The following is a 22,885-nucleotide window of genomic DNA, read 5'->3' as shown; positions in this document are numbered from 1 at the left end:
CGAAGAAGAGTGGATATCCTGGTGGTTCTTCAGACGTGAAGAAAAAACGGCGACATTAGGACAAAAACTTGGTATTATTAAAAGAATTGAATAATATGCAACTGCTGGAGAGATTGGTCGAGTTTTAGGTTTGCAGGTCGAGTTTTTACAATAAAAATTTCTTCTGTTACTGAAAATATCGATGTTTCGCCATTAAAATACTTTCTTTTTAGTTTTTATATTTCATTTAATAATGCCTTCTTCCCAACCTTTTCGTTATGAAAATTCGTTTCATTTCGAATGAATCGTTATCATGCTGAAGTGAATAATCGGTAATGAATGTTTCTCGCGATTTCCGCCGCGTTAAAGAATTCATATCGTCACGAAAATTGACTCGCCCTTCATCCTCGTGCTTCCGAGTGTCAGATTCAGATTTTTTCATTTTGGCCTGATTCAGGTGTCTCCCGATTGGTCACGAAGTGTGCTTAAAGTTACGGCTCCGATAATTGGCCTCCTTGGATTCTCGCCCGGGAAATTCTGGATTCTTAACGAAGAAATGGATTGTTAGGAGCATGGCTAGGAACCAATTTAAATTTTTTACATTGTTTCTTATGGGAAACGCTGCATCGATTAACTTTGTTTCGCTTAACGTCGACTTTTTCAGGAACAAATCAACAACGTTAAACGAGGACTCACTGTACTACGTACGGTTCAATTCATGATTCTTTAAAATAATTGTTATTAACTTTTGACGATGGAAATAATATTTAATAATGTTATATAGTGTTTTTAATGAACTTATTCAACAATTATTACGATTAAACTGAATATTGGTTGAAAATTAGGCGTTTTATTCCAAATACATTTTAGGGGTCAAATGACCCCTAGCCGTCCTTCTACGTAGCGCGAAACTCCCGTCCTCCTAGTGTTCATATGAAAGTGGCAAACTCTTGCCTATTCATTTGCTATTGCCCACGGCATAGTTTTCTTCAAACAAGCACAAATGCATAAGATTGCACTAATAGCGATAATAAATAAGTGTGAGTGACCAATGTGTGTACCGCATGAAATGACCTGTAGTAGCATTAAAATCGAAAATAGCATAAAAATAACTCCAATGTTCGCCAAAAATAACAAAAACTAATTCTTTAAAATTCGTCATTTTTTTTATTTACCCGCAAAACTCATTAAACTGCTAATTTACTCTACTCATCTAAATTTTCCATCGATTTAGAATTACTGCCATAAAATATACACGTTACCACAACAATATACGCAAATAAAAGTGGAATAAAAAAGTTGACTCTTGAGTGCGACTCATAATTAAGTACCCCTGTGTGAACGGAAGGGCCATTGTTGAGTATAAATAGCAGAAATGAGTTTTAAATGTATACTGAAGTGCCGTTTGTAGACGAGGCAGTTGTAGTAAAGCAGGGAAAGAGTTGTAAGAAGCAGTAGAAAGCACGGTCTTTAGCGAGCGCACCATGAGCAAAATGTTGAGCAAAAGGTATTTAAAGTGAAGCCCTGGTGTTGTAGTGAACGCTTATAGAAAAACAAGGAAGAAAACGGTGAAATAACGGCAATAATAACCGTAGGGGTGAATGCATTCTATCTGCGTGAAATTCCATGGTAGCCATTTGCAGCGCTTTTCTTTTTTTTCATTGACTGAAATCTTTTAACATGGCAGTGGACATCTACGAAAGGAAATAGCCATAAATATTATAAAACAAAGTGAATATATTGTGAGAAAAAGGTAGCCAGTAGCATTCGGTCTCGATTCCTTAAGGAATTCATTTATTTTTCGGAAATACCTCTTCTTGAATTTTGATTATAAAATGTAATTTCCTACGTAATTTATATGAACTTTTAAATATGGCTTGCCTTAATGAGAGTTTCCATAGCATCTGACGATCAATATTAGCTCATTTCCAGTTTCAGGACCACACCACGCGACGAAAGAAGCGATAATTGGTCTAAGAGACAAGAGGCTTTATTTCATTCGTTGGTTTAATCCATTTTGATGGAAATGTAGTACCTCCTCAATCCTGTTGAACCACACCGAATTTGATACCAATGGGTGGACAAAAATAGTTTGCCTAGATTATTCAAGGTAAAAATATTCACCAAGGGAAAGGACGTGTCAATTTTATCAAAATTTGAATTCAAATTTTTACATCTAACACTAATCTAAATTTTATAATTCATACCACTTAATGAAGGATTGACCGTAGAACAAGAAATAGAAACTAAATGATTATGACTTTTCTTATGATTTAAATTTGCAAAACATTACTTTACCTGTAACTATGTCGGTTGGCACTGCAGTAGTAGAGATAAATGAAGCGGAATCCCAGGTAGAGAATAGCAGCCACAGAGAACCACAATGGATAGAGGGCCATGGCAATCGAGAGTGCAATGAACCTGCAACCTATGGATACGGAAGAAAACCACAGGTTAATGCAGGAAGAGAAAGTTAAAATTCTGAAAATGTGATTTACATTTATTGCTCAACAATATAATTACTCATGTTTGCCATAAGAAAAAAGTAGAGGATGAAAGGTAGTCCTTGCACAAGGTCCGACAGACGACATTGCGTGCGGATTATTACGAAACATCATATCCAGAGCACATTCCGAGGTAACCTCGTTCCCCGTTGGAAACACGCGCAACGATGAAAAACATGAAAATGCCTTTTCGCATGCCGCTCAATAAAGAAATGCGTAATTGATGTGTGATGCAACACCACCAACCACTTCCAACGCAAGTTTGACAAGTGTGGTGTGAGTACTTCGCAACGTGACTAGACTTGCACAACAACTCAGAAGCAATGGGACCCCTTTTCGGGAAGGTTGGCAGTTTTATTAGTGATTAGATGACCCGGTGAACTAAGTATTACCTTCTTCTATCTATCTATAAGCAATCAATTAAGACTAGTTAAACTATTTCAGATACAAACACAAAATTGAATTTTACCAGATACTAATATGATATATTACCTTGTAAGTGGGCATGGAATGCTGCTCCCTTCTTTCATTACTTTCTTATTATTGCTTTTATTACTTTCTTGATACTCATAATTTTTCCCACATTCCCAACGGCAGCGACATCCTTATGGAAACAGTTGATGCCGTGTCCCTTTACACATCTATCCCCCACGAGGAAGGAATTCTACTTGCTTCACCATTTCCTTTCGCGAGGATCTACACCGTATTCTCCATCCACCAGTCATATGCAAGATGGACATTCAGTTCGAAAACAACGACGATTTGCAATGCTAAGGAGTGCCGATGGTCACAAGAATATAAATGATTAATGCGATGTTGAAATGATGCTCGGGATCTGATCTGGTTGCCGATATTATTTTCTGAAACTATGTATTCTCGCGATGCCTCCTTGCACTCAGACATCACTCTCGCGATGAGCACTGACTTTTCGTATTCCGACTCGTCACCCATTCCCAAGGCTACTTAAGGAATATTTGAGGTCACCGTTGAAGCTCTGCATCAGGAGGGGTGGGATTTGTTGACTCCCGATTTTTGTTGCGGAGGACCACGGACCAGCGTAAAAAAAGCTCTAGAAATCAATGTTCTTTTCAGAGGTCGATTCCAAGAGCTGCTGATCGGATATCCAGTATCCAGACATTTCATTTACCAGTCTTATCTCTATAGCCTTTTCAGCTTAACAATCCCAAAATTCGTTTAATCGCCATAAAACTCTGGTGTCATCCCACCTTATCCTGCGTAGAGTGATCTATAATGATGTTGTTTATGTTAATCATTTGGCTCTTAATAACATAATTCCACTTTTTTCATGATTGCTGATATAATTGGATGTTCTGCTAGAGTAATATAGATGTAGGTGAATTTAATTATCGTGTAAATTAGACAATATTTGCACAGACTTCGAAATAAGTTGGAATGCATAGCGTAATGGCTTACAAATATGTGGGTTATATTATGCATTGGAAACAGGTATGTACTTTGGTTTGGAAGTATATCAATTTGTGTATTATTTGATATGTATTTGGCACCACTGCCTTTTGACATGTATATAATAGAGCTACAAATTGGCCATATTTACACTTTTTGGAAGTTTGTGACAATCCATTACGGCGTGCAAGTTTTACCACAGGTACAATGCTTCCTCGTCTCCGGCTGCTGAAGTCGAGACAAAGATTTAGGGCAAGAGGAGATGCAGGACCTATCAGCGGACCAAAACTACGGCCCGGGAGTACCCGATTTGGCGTTAAGAGCCGAAGGAGCGGCTATATTCTGCGCAAAATATTTGACATATAAAACGTTAGTCTAGCATTAAAAAGTGTGAGTATTGGTTGAAATTGACTTTCAATTTAATCTCTATCTGTATTTGTTTTACGAAACCAATGGAGGCGTACATGAATAGGGAAAATATGTACCATTAGGTCACTCTTTAAAATGATTGTCCTCAATGTAATCCGGATGCAAACATTTGCAATTTCAGGTACTGACAAGAATGTCCCGAGGTGGAATTGAGTAAATGCCAGAAAAAGAGATATTTTAATATTTTCAAAGCTATCTACATAGTCAATATATGGTTGCTAATTACGAGAGCAAGATGGTGGCAAGGCAAGCCAGGCGTGCATGTCTCTCCACAGTATTATTTTATTTCTGTGGTTACAACGTCTTCGTTTATGTTTTGTGTTTTTCCAACGCAGATAGTGTTTCACTTTATTGGGATGAGTTGCAGAAATGCTGTTAATGCAATTTTTTTATTACTGTGCTTTATACTGGTTTTGGTGTTTTTTAGCCACCCTTCTCAATCGGGCCCAACACTCTCGGTCAACGTGACTCGTCGCTCCCGGGATTTGGCCTGCTTCCACCCCGGCGACCATTTTTCATCCCTTCCGGTATTTTCCCATTGTCACTTCAAGTCCATCCCAAAAATTTTGTGCATAGGTTCTAATTGAGTGTTATGCAATGAATGGTGTGTTAGTTTCTTTGCGTCCTTTCTCTACGTAAAATGTGTGCAACGAAGTTGAGTGTATATTACCAAAATTTACGTAGTTTGAGAAACAAGCTTGGGGCAATGGACTCGTTTTTTCATGAACTACGAAGTCACCATGTGATATCCCTCACGGAGACGTGGCTTTGCGACAATGTTTCTGATGGCGAATTATCTATATCCACTTCTCATAAAATTTTCAGATGTGATCGAGTCGGTAAGCGTGGTGCAGGTGTCCTTCTTGGCGTTGACAATCGTTTCTTGGCGCTACGTCGCCCTGATTTGGAGTTAGGCCCCGAGATAATATGCATCGAAGTAACTCTCTCCTTTAATACAATGTCTTCTGTAGGGAGATGACTATTAATTGGTACATTTTATCGACCACCTTCCGATGAGAAGAACACTTTGGAACGGTGTTTCAACTCTGTGTCACTAGCCCGCAGTGTGGGTGAAGTTATTCTCTTAGGTGACTTTAATTTAGGCATTGACTGGTCCTACCCTGTGAATGTTAAGAGTTTATCTGGCCTTGAGGAGTTTTTTGTTGATCATTTCATTAATGGCCTGGGCCTCAAGCAATGCAATATGTTCCTACGAGGGTTGGTAGTCCTGGATCTTGTCTTATCCTTGCTTGAGTTGAAAGTTTGCCCTGCTGGCGACTATTTCTGCTCCCACCACGAGTCCCTAGAAATTTTGCTTGAACCCAGCGGGTGGCCACCCCTACACCAAGGTCTACTCCGCCCCCTTCTCCACGTCCTCTAACCCCCATCTGGAAAAGAACGGATTGGGCTCATGTAAATGACACCCTCATCTGCCTCCCATGGTGCCTCTTGGAAGAAGGCTCTGTGGACGAAGCCCTTGATATGTTTTATGACTGGTTGGCAGGTGTCCTGAAGGACTGCATTCCGCATCGGAAAACCTGTTCCAGAAGGTTCCTACTTTGGATGACCAGTGAGACAGTTTTTGTTGTAAAAAATAATCTAAGTGCTTGGCACCAGTACAGATATTTTCCTAACCACAGCACATTAAAAACTTTCAAAAACCTTCGGCACCATGCCAATTATCTAACTAAGTTAGACTTTAACAACTATATATCCTCAATTTCCTCCGAATGTGTTTCCAACCCAAAATGGTTCTGGTCTATGATCAACTCGAGGCGTTATTCTGCTTCCACGCCTTTGGAAATGTCTTTTGGTGATGAAACTGCTGTTGGTCCTGGGTGTGCTGACCTTTTTTCCAAGTTCTTTTCATCCACCTGCAACTCTAACCAACTTTTGGATACCTCTGTTCTTTATATTAATTGTATTAGTTCCCACTCTCTCTCCTCACCTTCCACTTCTCCCGATGAATGTCTTAAATTGTTGATATCCTATAAGACCAACCATGTAACTGGTTCAGAGCAGCTGGCTGCATTGTTCCTAAAAAATGCAGCCCCATCCTTGGCTGTACCCCTATCCATCATTTTTAACAGATGTTTTTCAAAGGCACATTTTCCGTTAGTGTGGAAAATTGTTCAGCATTTTCCCAATCTTCAAATCCGGAAAGAAATATTCTGTAGAATCATACCGTTCTATCTCAATTTTGCCAATTATATCAACTATTTGTGAGCGCAGCATTCATTAACGTCTGTTGTATTTCTCTTTTCCCTTAATATCTGACGAATAGCATAGTTTCCTTCCCGAATCATCTACAGTTACAAATCTGTCCATTTTGCACAAAAATTGCATTGACGCTTTCGAGACTTTATCACAGCTGGATGTATGCTACATTGATTTTGCCAAAGCTTTTGACAAAATTAACCATCAATTACTGCTCTTCAAATTAGAGAATCGGTATAATGTCCATGGCAATTTTCTTTCTATCTTATCATCTTTCCTATGAAACCAGCAACAACACACTATTGTAAATGGGTCGCGTTCTTTGATGGCACCGGTTACATCTGGAGTTCCACAAGGGAGTGTCCTCGGGCCTTTACTGTTTGCTTTGTATATTGATGATCTGGTTAAAATTATCTCCTCTACCAATTGTAAAATATTACTATACGCAGATGACTGCAAAATTTTTGAACATATTGATTCCCCGAGAAACTGCCTTGCTCTGCAGAAGGCTCTTGCATTGACCAATGGTCTGAGATTTGGAGTCTGAAAATTAATCCAGCCAAGTCTACCATCCTACCATTCACAGAAACGCAACCTGCCATTCACACATACGCAAGTCTATCCTGAGTATAAATTACCGATTATCTGGACATCATATTCCTTCAGTCACGTCTCAGAAGGATTTCGGGGTTATTTTTGACTCTAAGCTGCTCTTTCGTGAGCACATTAAATCCATTTCCACCCACTTTGGTGAGTATGATGTATCGCCACAGTGAGGTGTTGGACTTAATTTCTCTACGCACCTTCTTCCTTTCCTGTGTTTCTCCAGTCCTAGAATACTGCAGCCAAATCTGGTCTACGGCCCCAACTTCTTCATTAAAGCTCCTAGAATGCCCATTGAATTTTTTTCCTCTTTATTGTCCGCAACCGCCAATTGCCTTTTCGTAACTTCTCCCACAATAAGATTAGATCCCCTCTTGGCATTGCTACTTTAGCTGATAGCCGTATCCTCAATGAACGGAGACTCTTCTTAAAAATCATTAATGGCAAATACAGATCATCTGACCTTCTTTTTTTTTCCGCTTCGTGTTCCTTCGCGCACGACGAGGTCGAGTGACCTATTTCATTGTTTCACCACCCTGTTTCACATTATTTTCAACTCAGACTTCCTTCTTCCATTAACTCCTATGCCAAATGTGTTCCAAATTTTGATTCCTTTTTTCATCCATCTTGCACCATCACTATTGTAATTTTCCCCCATATTCCTCACACCACCCTATGAAATTTACTATTCATTGTTATTTATTTGTAAATACCGTTGAATATTTTTGTTCATTATTGGTTACGTTGCTTAATATTATTAAATTCTTTCTCATGTTATTGTATTCCTCTGTAATTGGCCTCGTGCTGTTTTTGGACAGGATTAAATAAATAAATTAATTAATTAACGCATTCATCGCGGTGCTCACAAAATATTTCTCGATTCTCCACAGGCGTTGCTGAGCGCTGACGGTGGATACCCACATCCACGCGGGGAATTCACCGCGCTATTACTTGGCGGGATCCCCATTAATCCTCTTTCTCATTCCAGTCCCACCCCTACCTTGCGGGTAGGATAACACGGCTCGCCAGTTAAACACCAGTAGGCAAGGAAGTGTACTCTTTGCTGGTCTCTACCAAAAGAAATAAATCTTTCCACTGTCTATACAGGAAGTAGCCTCTCTTGCATTGATATTATTATCATTTTAATTGAAAATAATAAAATTTAGAAATCTTACATCACGTCATCTCACAAACCTATATTCCTTTTTTCTGTATATAGAATTGTAAATCTTGGGAAAAGTTGGAATTAACGCAAATGCGTCTCTAAAAGCATATACGATAGTACATGATAAAAAATGGTAGCAAAAAAGTTTACATCATCATTCAAACTATGGTAAGCACCCAGCGTTAATGCTGTCGGTACTCAAACTAGCATTTCAAATAAACACAAGTACCTGGATCTCCTGCACGCTAATTAAGGCAAGAAAGGAAAGCGCGTGCCACAAGTTTAGGTCGATTTAAGAAACGTACCGTAAATTGCAAGAAATATATCACGCGCAATGTTGGTTTTGCCATCTTGACCATTGTGCTAAACGCGTCTAACAACATAGAAAGAAATTCCTATTTGGTTGGGTACATGGCTAACTATTTTATTGAATTTTCAATATTGCATCATAATGCCAATTTTCAGAGCTAAGATTGCATCCAGAATAATCATGCCTTCATAAAAAAAACCTCTTAGTAAGTGTGAATATCTCCCAGGCGTACTTCCACTTAAAAATGAGAAATTTTCAATCTCAGAAATAATTATTTAGCTAAAGTTTTATGAAAACAACTTCGGTTTTCGTACTGTTTTAATTATTTTGTGAGAATTTAAATGATTTAATCGACTACAGGAGATAGGGTGATCCCGTGGCTGAACATTTCTATTTCCATGTTCACCGATTGAAAAGTACACCAAGCCCAAAGTCAAGGGTCAATTTATCCCTCAGGCTAAGTATCTAATATTCTAATGCTTTATTGTTGATAAGACAAAAAAACATTTTTTCAGTATTTCTACTCCTAACAAAAGTATAAGCTTGGCATAATATTCATACGGTGACCTTTTTTTTTGCCTTTTTTTGGCGGCGTCCAAGCCAAATATCTTCAAAGACAACCGCCGCTTCGCCAATGTCCAATGCACAGCCAACTTTTTACATAGCGCGCGCAAGCGCAGAACCGCGTTTTCTACCAGATGAGGAGGATACCCTACAAATTCTTGCTATGAACTTACCAGCACACGCCACGTCGCGTAGTGCACCACCCCACGTGTGGAGGGGAATTTTTAACACTTTTTTCTCACAAAATGCATCAGTAGTGACAAATCATTTCGAATCCATTCAAAATTCATGAGTCATATTCCCAAATATTTGGTGTGCTGCGGCTATTCAGCACCTAAACAACAGCCGCCACTATTTATTACACGCTCCATCCACGACCTGTATCCTCTGGATTCACACTAGTCTCCTCTTTTTAACCAATCATGTCTAATACTATATCTTTCGTTATTCTTTGCAACATATACCCTCTATTTTCCTGCATACCATATCTCGAACACCTAGAAGTCTATTCTCGTCCTCCTTCATTAACCTCCATGTTTCCTTTCCATAAAGCACCATACTCAAGATCAGATTTTATGCTTGTTTTATTGACGCTTTCACTCATCCCTTACATCAGATCTATCCTATTCATATATCATCCCTTGCAAACGCAATTCTCATTTCGATATTCTTGCCACTGAGGTGTCATTTTTCCTCTAACGTGTTGTCCAAAGAATGACCTAAATATCAAAAGCGAAACAATAACTAATTTACTATAACAAAATAGACGACTAATGCGATATAATTTCTAAATATGTTAGTATTATCGTAAAAATTTGAACCTCTCCTAGATTTGTAAACAGCAAAAACAAATTAAAGTATACCAGGACTAGCCACGGTGATAACTTTTTACGGAGTCACCCGCAATGCACAGATAGTGCGAAAAATCCTCAGAGGAAAAATCATTCGCCTTGATCGGGATTCGAACCCGGATCCCTCGATTCCCGGCCGAGTGCTTTAGCCAGTTAAGCTACCGAGGCGTCATTCTCCCATGTGGAAATTTGTGGACTATACCGGACAAGGTGTATAGTCCACAAATTTCCACAGGGGAGAATGACGCCTCGGTAGCTAGGACGGAGTGGACGTGTTTCGGAGCTATCTGTGAGTCAGCAACCGAGGTTTTCTTTCCCGGCGATCGAGCCCTTGATCGCCGGGAATGTGGTTTTTGCGTTCCCGGTGGAGTGCTTTGCCTTTCGGTTGAAGGCAAAAACTTTGTTTTTTGTGGGTTCGCACCCCTGTACCAGGGGTGTGCGGACAGTGTTTTGTGTCGATGTACGCAGAGTGAGCCGTCACAATGCCAGTTGAGAAGAAGAACACTCTCCGTGTCAACATAGAGAGTGTGAGTGAGGCGCCATCAGTCCTTGAGGTCCACCAACTGCTCGGTGGAGACCTCAGGCTGAAGACAGAGGAAATCTACGGAATCAGGCTGGGTCCGGCAAGGAAGTCGATCTTCGTTAAAGTCAAGCAAGAGACTACCTTCGAAAGGATTATGGTGAAAGCGGGAGAAAAATTTCAGGTGCAAGTCCATCTCCGAAAGATATACATACCTTAAAGTGTGTCAACTACCCTTCGAGGTGTCACGTGAGCAAGTGGAAGCTGCATTATCCAAGTACGGAAAAATATTCGCGTATGTGGAAAATAGGTTGGCCGGCGATGGGTTACACCAGGGCACTTTGACGGGCACTAGGACCGTTAAGATATCCCTCACCGAAAATATACCAAGTGTCATTAGTATTGATAATAATAATAATCTTTATTTGCCGGAAAGACAATTATATGCAATACATAAATTGTATAAGGCACGTCAAAAACACAGGTTGGGTACAAATAAAAGATATAAGGCACAAACAGCAAAGTGAGGTGAGCATATATAATATTACTGTGACAGGTACTCTGATATAGAGTAAAAGCAGCCTGAAAGTAAAAAGTCTTTCAGCTTGTTTTTAAATACCCCTTGACTCATGGGATCTTTTAGCTCCATAGGGAGCTTATTGTACAAAAGTAGACTCATAAATTGTTCACCACAGGCAGAACGTTTAGTCCGTACATAGGGGACATGCAAATCTTTGTGCTGCCTCGTATAATGAGTGTGAATGCTGGCGTTTGGGACAAAGTCTTGGAAGTTAGTCTTTACTTTGAGAAGTATGGTGAATATATAAAGACAGGGCACAGGTAATATTCGTAGATCTTTAAACAATGGCCGACAGGGTGTCCGATAGGGTTTGTTGGACAATAAGCGTACCACTCTTTTTTGAATTTTGAATATGGTAACGGCATGTGGAGATGAACCCCAATGCAGAATGCTGTACAGAACATGAGAGTGGAATTCACCATAATACAAGAGTAGCAGAACATCTAGTGACACAGTGGAGCGTATATACCTGATTAGATAACACACAGAACTGAGCTTACGTGCCAATTCGCTGATATGCATTGCCCAGGAAAGATTAGAATCAATAGTCACACCCAAAAACTTTGTACTCTCAACTTGTGGTATACATGCACCGTTAAGGTCCACAGTGATCTGCCTATTATTTTTTCCAATATTTGTGAAGTAGATAAGTTGAGATTTACAAACATTAGGCTTCAAACAATTTTTAACACACCATTTATACAACTGCTGGGATACAGAGTTAGCAGAGGTACATAAGCTATTCACTTGAGATGAAGTAACCACAAAATTGGCATCATCAGCATATAACACTGGGGTGATATCAGAGGATCGAGAGACAAAGTTAGTGAGATCATTCACATATACTAAAAACAAGATAGGGCCAAGAACAGATCCTTGGGGGACACCTTGGGAAATAACTTTTGGTGGGGAAATAAATTTCACACCATTGGACACTACAGCAACAGTCTGTGATCTGTTGGCGAGGTATGATTCCAACCAGAGAAATGGAATACCTCTAATACCAAAATAGGATATCTTATTCATAAGAATTTTATGGTTGACACTATCAAAGGCCTTAGATAAGTCATAGAACAAGCCAAGTACTTCAGCTTTGTTGTCTAGAGCATTCAGAATTATATTGACTGCCTGAGAAATAGCTTGGGAAGTTGATCTTTTCTTTCGAAAACCATATTGATGGGGAGAAAGATAGTTATTTGATTCCAGGTAAGAGGTCAATCTGTTGTAGAAAATTTGCTCGAAAACCTTGCCAAGCTGATTGATAATTGAAATTGGTCTAAAGGAGTTAAAATCATGAGCAGAACCCTTTTTCTTGTAAAGTGGGATAACTTTAGAACTCTTTAGAGAATCTGGGAAAATTCCTAGCTGGAGAGAGTTGTTAATGAGTAGTAGAAGAGGAGATTTAATGTATTCATATGATAAACATATTAGAAAATGGGGGACATCATCAGGACCAGCACAATACTTAGGGCTAGACTTGAAGATGATAGAGGTCAATTCACGTTCAGAGCAAGGATGAAGGAAGAAGGAGGTAGGTGAGGGATGAGGTTGGAGGGGGAGGAAATCAGGAGGGGGGGATAAGCCAGAGGGGCAAGAGAAGTGATCATTGAAGGCAGATGCTAGTTGAAGAGAATCAGTGATGAAATTGCCAAAGCTATCCTTGAGCTGAAGGTGAGTAGGATTTACATTCAGTTTTGAACTATTTATAATCTTCCAAATGGCCTTGGACTTATTATCAGCAGATGCAATTTGAATGTTATTATAGTTATGTTTAGCTTCAGAGATCATTTTTCTATATTTCTTTTTCAGCTCTTTGTGTCGAGACTTAAGTTCAGGATTATTAGCCTGGTGACAAGCATATGCAAGGTCTTTCAGGATGTGAGAAAGGTGACGTATGTCATCTGTGATCCAAGGATTACAAGGAGAAGGTTTAGCCTTAATTTTGGTCACAGGAAATGAAAATTCAAAGAAGGCTAAATATTTATAGTAAAATGAATTGAAACTAGTGTTAAAATCAACTGAGGAGTTGACCTCATCCCATGACTCATTATCCAATAAGCTTAGGAAAGTTTCTATATTGGATTGGGACCAAGAGCGACCCATACGAAATTTGATGGGGGCTGCAGTTGTGATTGCAAAGGAAGCTACAATAGGATAGTGATCAGACAGGTCACACTTGAGAACCTTTGAGACAGTAGATGTAGGGTCAAAGTTAGAAATGATGTTGTCAAGCAAAGTAGAGGATTGGTCTGTCACACGGGTAGGTTGATCAATGAGAAGAAAAAGATTAAAAGACTTTAGGAGGCAAAGAAAGTCTTGCTGGTCCTTGCTGTCCTTTGACATATCTACATTAAAGTCCCCAGAGATAATCAACAGTTGATCAGGTCTGGTAAGGGTTATTTCATCCAACAAACAGTGAAATTTCTCCAAAAAGAGTTGAAAACAGCCAATAGGAGACCTATACAGTGTCAATACACAAATAGAATAGGTCCCAAAGATAACATCGGCCATAGAGAATTCAAATGACCGTTCTATCAATAGATATTTGTAGGAAGTATTTGAGGCAGCCACTTCAAGATCATTTTTACCCAGAATCATGACACCACCGTTTTTAAATGATGATCGACAAAAGGAATCAATAACTTTGTACCCAGGTACAACAATAGAGGCTAACTCATCCTCCTTGAGCCAGTGCTCACATAAACACACAATAGTTGGGTCCATTTCAGCTAGAAGAACTTCAAGCTCACCCAATTTGTTGCTAATGCACTGTACATTGGCATGAAGCACAGCAAGAGCCTTGGCATTTAATGAGGTAACCTTTTTTATCCCTGCGGCAGGTTCACATGAACCCTCCGAAAAAAATAACGCTTAACCATGACATTCTTGGGCCAAAAAGCAGGGTCCATTAAGATATTTTGACTTTCAGAGTCCACTGAAACACGAAAGGAGGAATAGTCACCACGAGTGTTCAGTTGTTCAACCTCCACATAGTCCAGGGATTTAGATAACTTGTCGGCAACGGCCTTCTGGATAGTCCCTGGTAATGTCCCTTTTTCAAATCGCCAAACGTGTAGATGGACCTTTCTAGGGGCAGCCAAAACAGGAAAACTGGCATTCTCCGGGGCACTTCCGACAATTGGTTTATGGAGATTTCGACGCTTGCGGGAAACGAATGTGAACCCATCCTTATCAACACCAGATATATCATTATTATAAATATTACTATTAGAAATAGCGCGTGTTTTATTTACCCGACCGTTGACTGCTTGACCTGACGAGGTATTATTATCACTCGCAACGTTCGTTTGTGCAGTAGGCTGCACTTCGTTCCCAGATCCCTGTTGGGAGACAGTACTATAAGTACGATTCAGCTTACCGTAATCCACACGAATCATCGTCGGGTTTTTGTCAGGGATTTTGACGCCGTTAGAGATCAACTTTCCAGATCCATTATCAGCATCGCCGTCACTACTCACTAAAGCTTTAGAGGCCGAGCTCCTCTGACTTCCAACTGAGTTAATCCTTTCTTTTAACTCACTGATCTCTTGCGTTTGTGCACTAATCAGTCCTAAACAACTTGCTAGCTGATCCTGCAGGTTTTTTACAGCCAAGAGAAGATTATCTTGTTGACGGGAAATATTCGTCAACGAAGACGTGGAGTCACATGTCGAAGTAGTGCACGATTTGCAACGATAGAGCAAATTATCGCTTGAAAGCAGCGCATTTGCTGTTGATTTGGTCACGTTAACACAACTGTTATGAAAAAACATCCCGCAGCCAAATTTGCACTTCAACAATCCGGATTTCGCGTCAATATTGCCGGAGCAAACCGCGCACTGAACAACATCGTCCGCCATCTTCGATAAATCCTCCTATATATATATTGAAGGTGAACGCGCTGTCATTCATTACGATGGGCAAAAGTTAACGTGCTCAAGATGCGGAAGTGAAGAACATTTGAGGCTACAGTGCCCCAAAACGAAGGCCGGACCGTCATACGCTAATGCACTCAAAAATTCTGGGGGGGGGAGAAGATGAGAACGACGAGGAGAGGATGGACATCCCAGTAGAAGACGGGGTTGTACAAGTGGTGGAGGAGACGCCCAAATCGGTTGAAAGTGGGGGCAATGTTTCGCTAAATAACGGCGAAAGTGCTGTGAGTGCAACAGAGGGGGTGGAAGTGAAGAAAAAGAGAAATAGGCAACGTAAGAAAAATATATCCAACGGCATAAACAACGACAGCAATGTGCTTGTTTCCTCAACCGAGACGGACACGGAAGAAGCAGTAGTGTTGGAGAGAAATTTTGTAGTGAAGGGGGGAAAACCCGATAGTAAATTGTGGAGATCATAAGTGAAGGGGAGGGAGGAAATGTTTTAATGAATGCCTCAGGCATTGTGGGTTCGACCGAAATGATGGATTTGAGGGAGGGAGGTTGTGATGACAATATGAAAGTGCTGGAAGAAGAAAAAACGTCCTCGGCCCTTGGGGGGTGGGAGGGGAGGGAGTTTTTTCTTCCTTTCTTACACAACCAGGTCCAAGCAGGCTGTGGTCGCAGCGAGACGACGAGGAGATGGGCTCTAGTGATAACGCGGCCCTCACCCCTGCAGAGGATGACGAAACGAATAGAACTGCAGCCGCAGTCGCGAAAAAACTATTTGGGAAGGACCTCACACAGAAAAAGAAGTGGAATGAGAGGCTTAGAAAACGAGGCATCAGAATCCAGGGTGGTGAGCACAAAAAGGAATAAAAAAGATCGCCCAATTTAAAAAAAATAAAAAATTATGGATAATAATTCCTCCAAAGTCTTTGTAAATCTAACGTAAATTAATTTAAGTAGCACTTGCTTTGCTTTGATTATAACTATGCATGTAAATTGTCAAATAACCCTCGCTTTGATAATCAGAGTTTTTTCATATGAACCATGCCGAGGGCCAGACTTTACTTTCATTCCTTACTTTATAAATTTGAACATTTTTTCTCTTGAATTTTTTTCTTTAAATACCAAAGCTGTCATTCAAATGGTTTCTATTTGTTTCCCCAACATTAGAAAGAACTTTTTTCAAATACAACAATGAGTACCTCTCCAAATAAACGAGAGATAACGGTGGCGTCACTGAATGTGGCCAGTATTACGAATAACTTAAAAATCAATGTTATTAAGAACTTTATGTACAATGATCTAAAAGCAGACGTCATCTTCATCCAAGAATATAAAGAATCGACTGCTTGGCAGAGCAAACATTACTGTATATTTGGCAATACTGATGGCTCCTCTTTAGGTACAGCAATTTTACCTAAAAAGTCTTTAGAGATAACGAATGTGCGTCGTCATGCCTCCGGGAGGATAACTGCACTGCAAATCGGGGACACGCACTTTATTAACGTATATGCCCCTGCAGGAGGTGGGATGTGGAAGGACATGCGAGAGTTCCTGGCAAGCGACATTCTGCCTTACGCATGCCTTTTCAAGGACAAGGCTATAATGGGGGAGATTTCAACGCGATATATAGGAGGGAGGACAGCTCGGCAAACAATACGCAAATACGATACCCAATAAACAAGACATTTAAAATTCTAGTCAGCAATATGGATGCAATAGACACCGGTAAAAATACAGCTCAAAACAGATTACAATTTACCAGAATAGGTACACACTCGAAAACCAGAATCGACTACATATTTATATCAAAGAAACTAAAGAATGATTTAATTCAATATAGTACGACCCCTATTGCCATTTCAGATCACCACGCAATTCACATTAAAATTAAACTGGACCTTGTTACACAGAGGACATACAATAAGAAGGAACAAATTTGGTGCGTAAATACCAACTTACTAAAAGATGTAACATTCTGTAAAAAGGTTGAATATGAAATATTAAGGCTCTCAAACCACGCTCTTTGTGAAAAAGACATTTTAACCTGGTGGGAACAGATATTTAAAGCAGGTATTATAAAAAAACTTAAAAAACTAACTAGTGATTATTATAGAGAGAAAAATGAATGAATAGCATTTTATAGGGAGGTGCTTCAACAGCTGATAGATTCAAATTGTAGGACACCCAGTGTAAATTTCGAAATTAAAGAACTAAAAAAAAGAAATTTACAGACGGGAGGTGGAAAAACTTGCCCCGAGGGAATGGGAGAGAGGGTACGATACGAGTGAATCAGAAGCTCTGACTTTGGAACAAATACGGATATTAATCAAAAATGCGAGTGGAGGTGAAGTGGGCGGGCTAGTTGACTCCGAAAAGCGGCTCGAGGAGGCGACGAGCTTTTACAGTCGACTTTATAATCAGTACGGGGTATGGGAAGACGGAGATGGGCCGCCTATCCCCCCCTCCCCAAGCTCAACCCCGAAAACACAAAGAGCTTCAAGGCAAGGATCACAGTGAAGGAAATAGACGATGTGAAGGTAAAGCTGAAAAAGGGAAAGGCTCCAGGGGAGGACGGTCTGCCTAATGAGTTCTATCTCACATTTTGGGAACAAATGAAACCTATTCCATGTGCAGTCTTTAACGCCATCTTAAATGATGGGGAAATGTGTGAGCGGATGAAAAATGCATTAATCACACTGGTTCCCAAAAAGAGAAACGCGAAGCACCTTACTGAATTTTGGCCAATCTCTCTGATAAATACAGACTATAAGATATTAGCCCATATTGTCGTCCAAAAAATGACCATGATAGAGAATGGCGTAGGCCTAGAGAATCAGTTTGGAGTGGGAGAAGGGAAATCCTCAATTGACGCTTGTATTTTAATCCGGGACATTATTCTAAGTAGCATGCCAGAAGAGGAACACTCGCTATATATTTTAACTATTGACCTAGAAAAGGCTTTTGTCAGCATCAGAACAGAATGGATTTTTAAGATTATGAGAGAAAAACATTTTCCAGAAGGAATTATAAGTATGATTAAAACGCTTTATCATGAGATTACATCTCAAATTAAAATAGGAAACAAATTATCCGATCATTTTATGATTAAAAACTCAGTCCGGCAGGGGTGTCCGTTGTCTAAGTTGCAATTTTCTTTGGCAACGGAGCCACTTATAATAGACTTGAAACACAGCATCGGAATCAGGAGGTGTGGAAAAAGTTACGCATCCTGTATATATGCCGATGATATCACTGTCTTTGTAAAAAATAATTTAGAACTAGACAGAATAAGTTGAATAATAAAAAAATACACCTCAATAAGCATGAGAATGAACATGTCCAAATCCGCTCTCATTCATGTTAAAGGGATAGAGTTTTCTGATACAAAAGGTTGGAACAAAGTCGATGGCCAAAATATATTAGGGCTATGGTGGGAGAAAGACCTTGCCGCCACCATTAAAAAAAATTGGGACATGGCAACCGCAAAAATTCGGAAAACCATATTTGGCTATGCGGAATACAACACGCAGATTACATCAAACTACTCAATGAAGTTCTATTCCCAAACCTATGGTATGTGGCTCACGTCTGGCCAATGCCTGAAAGAGTAAACGCTAGCGTTATAAAGATGACGAACAAATTTATTTGGAGCGGCTTCCTTCAAAAAGTTGCAAGGAAAAGGCTATTCGCGCCCCCAAAACTGGGTGGTCTAAACCTAATCAACACAGCAATAAAGGCACGGATAATAGCTATTAAAAATATCGCTAAGATCTTACACGCAGATGATAACGAAAGAAAGCGTTTATTGGTTAACTCCATGGAAAGAACAAGGGGGCTGAGGTACTTCAAGAAAATCGTGCACGAAGCAAATAATTTCGGGGACAAATATGCACTTAACAATACTCTGCAGTCCACTAAACAAATATACGAGCGCGTGCTAAAGGAGGAGCTGGAAGCGACTCCTTACGCAAGGTCAAGCAGAACCTGGGAAAATTACTCCAGGCTGGGAAGTGGTGCGAGGGAGGCGGGCATAATGTTCACCATATGTTCGGACTGCCTGGTTACTAATGCCATGAGAAAGAGACTAGGTCTATGTGCAGAGGACGAGTGTCCGGATTGTGGGAGGCATGACGACATACCGCACACTGTTCTTGGTTGTCAAGAAAAGCACAATGTGTTTTGGCAAACGTTGAAAAACATATATAAAGAATTCGATACTTTCGGCACGGGAAGAATTAACGATGAGGATCTATTAAAATTGAATTTCCAACTCTTCCCATGCACGAAGAAAAAGATTTTAACTGAACTTGTGGCTGCTTATGTTTTTAGCAAACACTATAGAGGAGACATCAGGTATAGTTTTATTGAAAAAGTGAGATTTCTAAACAAAACTGTAAATATTACAAAGGAACAGAAGGAGTGGTTGCAAAATGTTTTTTAATAAAAAAAAGTAAGTGATCTCTGCTTTGGCTCATTTCTCTCTTTCTTTTTTTATTATGTAGTGCTGCCTATGTATAACTTCACTCTCTTTTTTATATAAATATTTATAAAAATGCATGTATAAAGGTGTGCCATATAACTATCCTAAATATTTGTATAGCTGTAGTTGATTTTAAAGGATATTGAAAAAATATGTAAATATGTAAATTTTTATATATTGTACTGTGCCAAAGTAAGCAATAAATGCTTTTTAAACGTAGCTTAACTGGCTAAAGCACTCAGCCGGAAATCGAGGGATTCGGGTTCGAATCCCGGTCAAGGCGAATGATTTTTCCTCTGTGGATTTTTTGCAGCAAAAACTAAGACAAATTCTGTTAACAACTATAAGGCCAAGCGATTTTTTTGGCAACCAAAATTCCATTTTTTCTGAGGAAACATTCTCATTGGTGCATATATATTTATCCAATAAACAAAAACTGACCTTTAATTAAGAAGAAAGCTTATGAAGGTATCTTTATAAGCTTCAACCTACGTAAAGAACTATTTAATGTCAATCAAGTGAACCCTTGAACGGCTAGCGTGCCCATATGGGCACAGCTGCAGTGGTCTAAATAATTTCGTATAAATTCCGACCCAAACATAATAGAGCATGCTGTTTTCGCCAAAAATGATTACAATGTATCACTTTATTCGGTTCGTGTGCTTACGGCCAGCATTTATACCAGCAGTTGACTGTGGCATGATGGGTATTCTTACTCACTCTGTTCGAGGTGGCAAAAGAGGAAAAATGGAGAAGTGTCTTCAGTAAATGCGATTTTTTTCCTTTTTATTTTTTATACTCGGCTAAGTATTTAATCTAATCCTCATAATGAATGTTGTAAACCTCGGTTTCTTTTGCCAGCATTGTGATATCTTTCGTATGAAACAAGGAATTTGAATTTATTTTTGGGTGATCCCATATGGGCACGCTAGCCGGTAGCCGGGGGTGTATTTTTGGCTGGTGTCCTTCACTACAAACGTCATTATTGGGTCTGTTATCAAATAATTTCGATGTAAAACGCTAAGTTGCTGTCAATCTTTCATTTTTTTCTCATGTCACTCAATTTTAACGACTTCAATATTTTTTGCTGTATTTTTTTTGTAATATTTCCATTAATTTTTAGTACAAAAAATACATTTTATACTATTCAACACTTTTATTCATGGTGCTTGCGTTATACTTTGCTCAACTATCTAGTATGAAGAATGATACGGCTATTTTCTACCACTGGTATACATACCCAACAATCAAGGGCATGGTGGAAGGGTTTTAAGGATGAGAAAGCTAAAACATGATGAATCCATGATAAAATATTTTGGCAATCATGGCTGCAAACAGTTCATACGGGGTGAACCTATAAGTTTCGGCTTTAAAATATGGTGCTTGAATGCTCCTCAAGATTACTTGGTGGAAAAAGATAACTACTAATATAACTACTACTATAACTACTAAGGTTGAAGAAAAAAATAACTACTATAAATTCGTAGGTAAATGCTCTTCGTATTAGGTTATCATGTCGGACAATTTACTGGAGCAAGCAATACATATTACCTTTTCCAATTATTTTGACAATTGGTTTATTAGCTTTCCTCTTATAAGTCAGTTACAATCTCAAGGATATGAGGGAACTGGAACAGTTCTTAGAAAAAGGATACCCAAAGGTATCCGATTCGAAAAAACAGCTAGCTAAGCATTCCCTTTTTGCTCCCATGCTTTCGCACGGAAGAAAAAAGGGAATATTGTTGTTGTTAGGTACCTAGAATGACTATTTGGTAGTGACAGTCACGTCACCTTGCCAATGTGTACACCTGCTCACAAAGATGACGAGATTCCCAAGCGTTACCTCAAAAATGGTACAAGTTAGGCAGCCGGCAGTGATCTCTAGCTACAATATTTAGATGGGCGGAACTGATCTCACGGATCAAAATATCAACAAGTACAGGAATGTCATCAGAGGAAAAAATGGTGATGGTCCACATGAAGTTATCTCCTTGATGCTTTTCAAAGCCTGGTTGTAAATGCCTGGATCTATACGGAAAATTCTGGTTCAAATACCGCAGTAAGCCTTAAGGCGAGAGATTGCACAAATGTTTTGTAATGAAGCTGTACCTTTCCCAGACCTGTTGGTCGTATTTAACATTCCCTATCAAGTGCAACCAATCATAGAAAGTCTGATGACATAAGGTATGATGGCAGAGATAACCAATTTGCCCTTTTTTATAGACGCCGATGTTCTTATGAAGAATATTCTTCCCGCGCGCGCTCAGAATGTGGTAAGTGGGTCTTTGCCTTCAATGAAATTCTGACTATCATACTCAGCAATTGAAAACCCAATATATAGTTGTCAAAGACTGTACCAGCAATATAGGACTAATTTTGTTAATAAACGCCTTGATAACATGTTCTTTTTTCATTCAATAACTGTTTTCAAATCTGAATTTTACACTGTTAAGTTATTTGGACAGCCAAAAAAATGTTTAACGAAAAAATGGAGTAATGATTTGAAAATACTTAAAATTGCCAAATAAAAGAAGTATTATAGGTAAATGCAAAAATATATGGTGTATCACGCAATAAAAATGAGATATATGATTGTTCCAGAGATTCTTCTGCAGAATGCAGACTGGTGGCCGGAACGGCTAGCGTGCCCATATGGGCACACCCCCTCCAGCAAGAACGAATCAACAGAATTTTAAAATTAAGTATTTATCTGAATCCTTGGGCAGTAATTAAGCAGTTTTTAACTGAAAAACAAAATAAAACTCCGAGAAAAACTCCGCTGTTTAAGGGTTAAACTGATTACAGTAAACTCTAGATTATATGAAGCAGGATTTTACGAAGTTTTCGATTATATGAAGTGATATTGCGGTCCCGGCGAAAAGCCTATGGTAAATACATGGCGCTATTCGGTTATACGAAGTTTCGATTATACGAAATGTTTAGAATGAACGAACCTCGGATCGGTCTCCAGGAGCGAAAGGCATACCTTTATACGAACTGTGGCAAAATATTTGTCAACAAAACTAGTTACGCCGGCGTAAGTAGCTAAAAAATCAGCGCTTCCAACTGTGGTTCATCAAAAGTGTGAAATCGAAAAAATGATAGTGCAACTTTGGAGAGAAAGGGTTCGCCTAAAACCTCACGGAGGGAATTAAGGGGAAGTAGGAGTTCAGTAAAATATCGCGACTTACATAATGCCCCAATTTACGTGCCTATTCGTAAACATCGCATCGACAATACTTCGTAGTTTAACATGTCAGGAAGGTCGCGCGGGGTATTTCGTACACTCATAATTAACCCTTTGCACTGCTGTAAACGTACTTGGTACGTTCGCAAGGCAGGCTGCTGTGACGTACTTCGAAGACTACTTGACT

The 22,885-nt window shown here is 39.4% G+C and overlaps 1 protein-coding gene across 5 annotated transcripts in view; it reads right to left on the bottom strand.

Annotated features, from left to right (window-relative positions):
* LOC124158077 (gastrula zinc finger protein xLCGF3.1-like) overlaps positions 1 to 22,885 on the bottom strand; it is a 110,263-nt gene that overhangs the window by 31,243 nt on the left and 56,135 nt on the right. For 3 of the 5 annotated variants that reach the window (XR_006864700.1, XM_046533253.1, XM_046533254.1), the window contains exon 4: positions 2,278 to 2,407. The exons of 1 other annotated variant lie outside the window; for it this stretch is intronic. Coding sequence is in view for 3 of the 4 variants with exons in the window: in XM_046533253.1 (XP_046389209.1) it covers positions 2,278 to 2,407 (130 nt within the window). In the remaining variant the exon portion in view is untranslated. The remainder of the gene's footprint in view (positions 1 to 2,277; positions 2,408 to 22,885) is intronic. One more of the 5 variants, XM_046533255.1, reaches the window with a different exon arrangement.

This window comes from Ischnura elegans, chromosome 4, assembly GCF_921293095.1.
Source record: "Ischnura elegans chromosome 4, ioIscEleg1.1, whole genome shotgun sequence".
In the NCBI taxonomy this organism is placed as follows: Eukaryota; Metazoa; Arthropoda; class Insecta; order Odonata; family Coenagrionidae; genus Ischnura; species Ischnura elegans.
The sequence above is the reverse complement of the archived record's forward strand: the minus strand, read 5'-3'. Positions and strand labels throughout refer to the sequence as shown.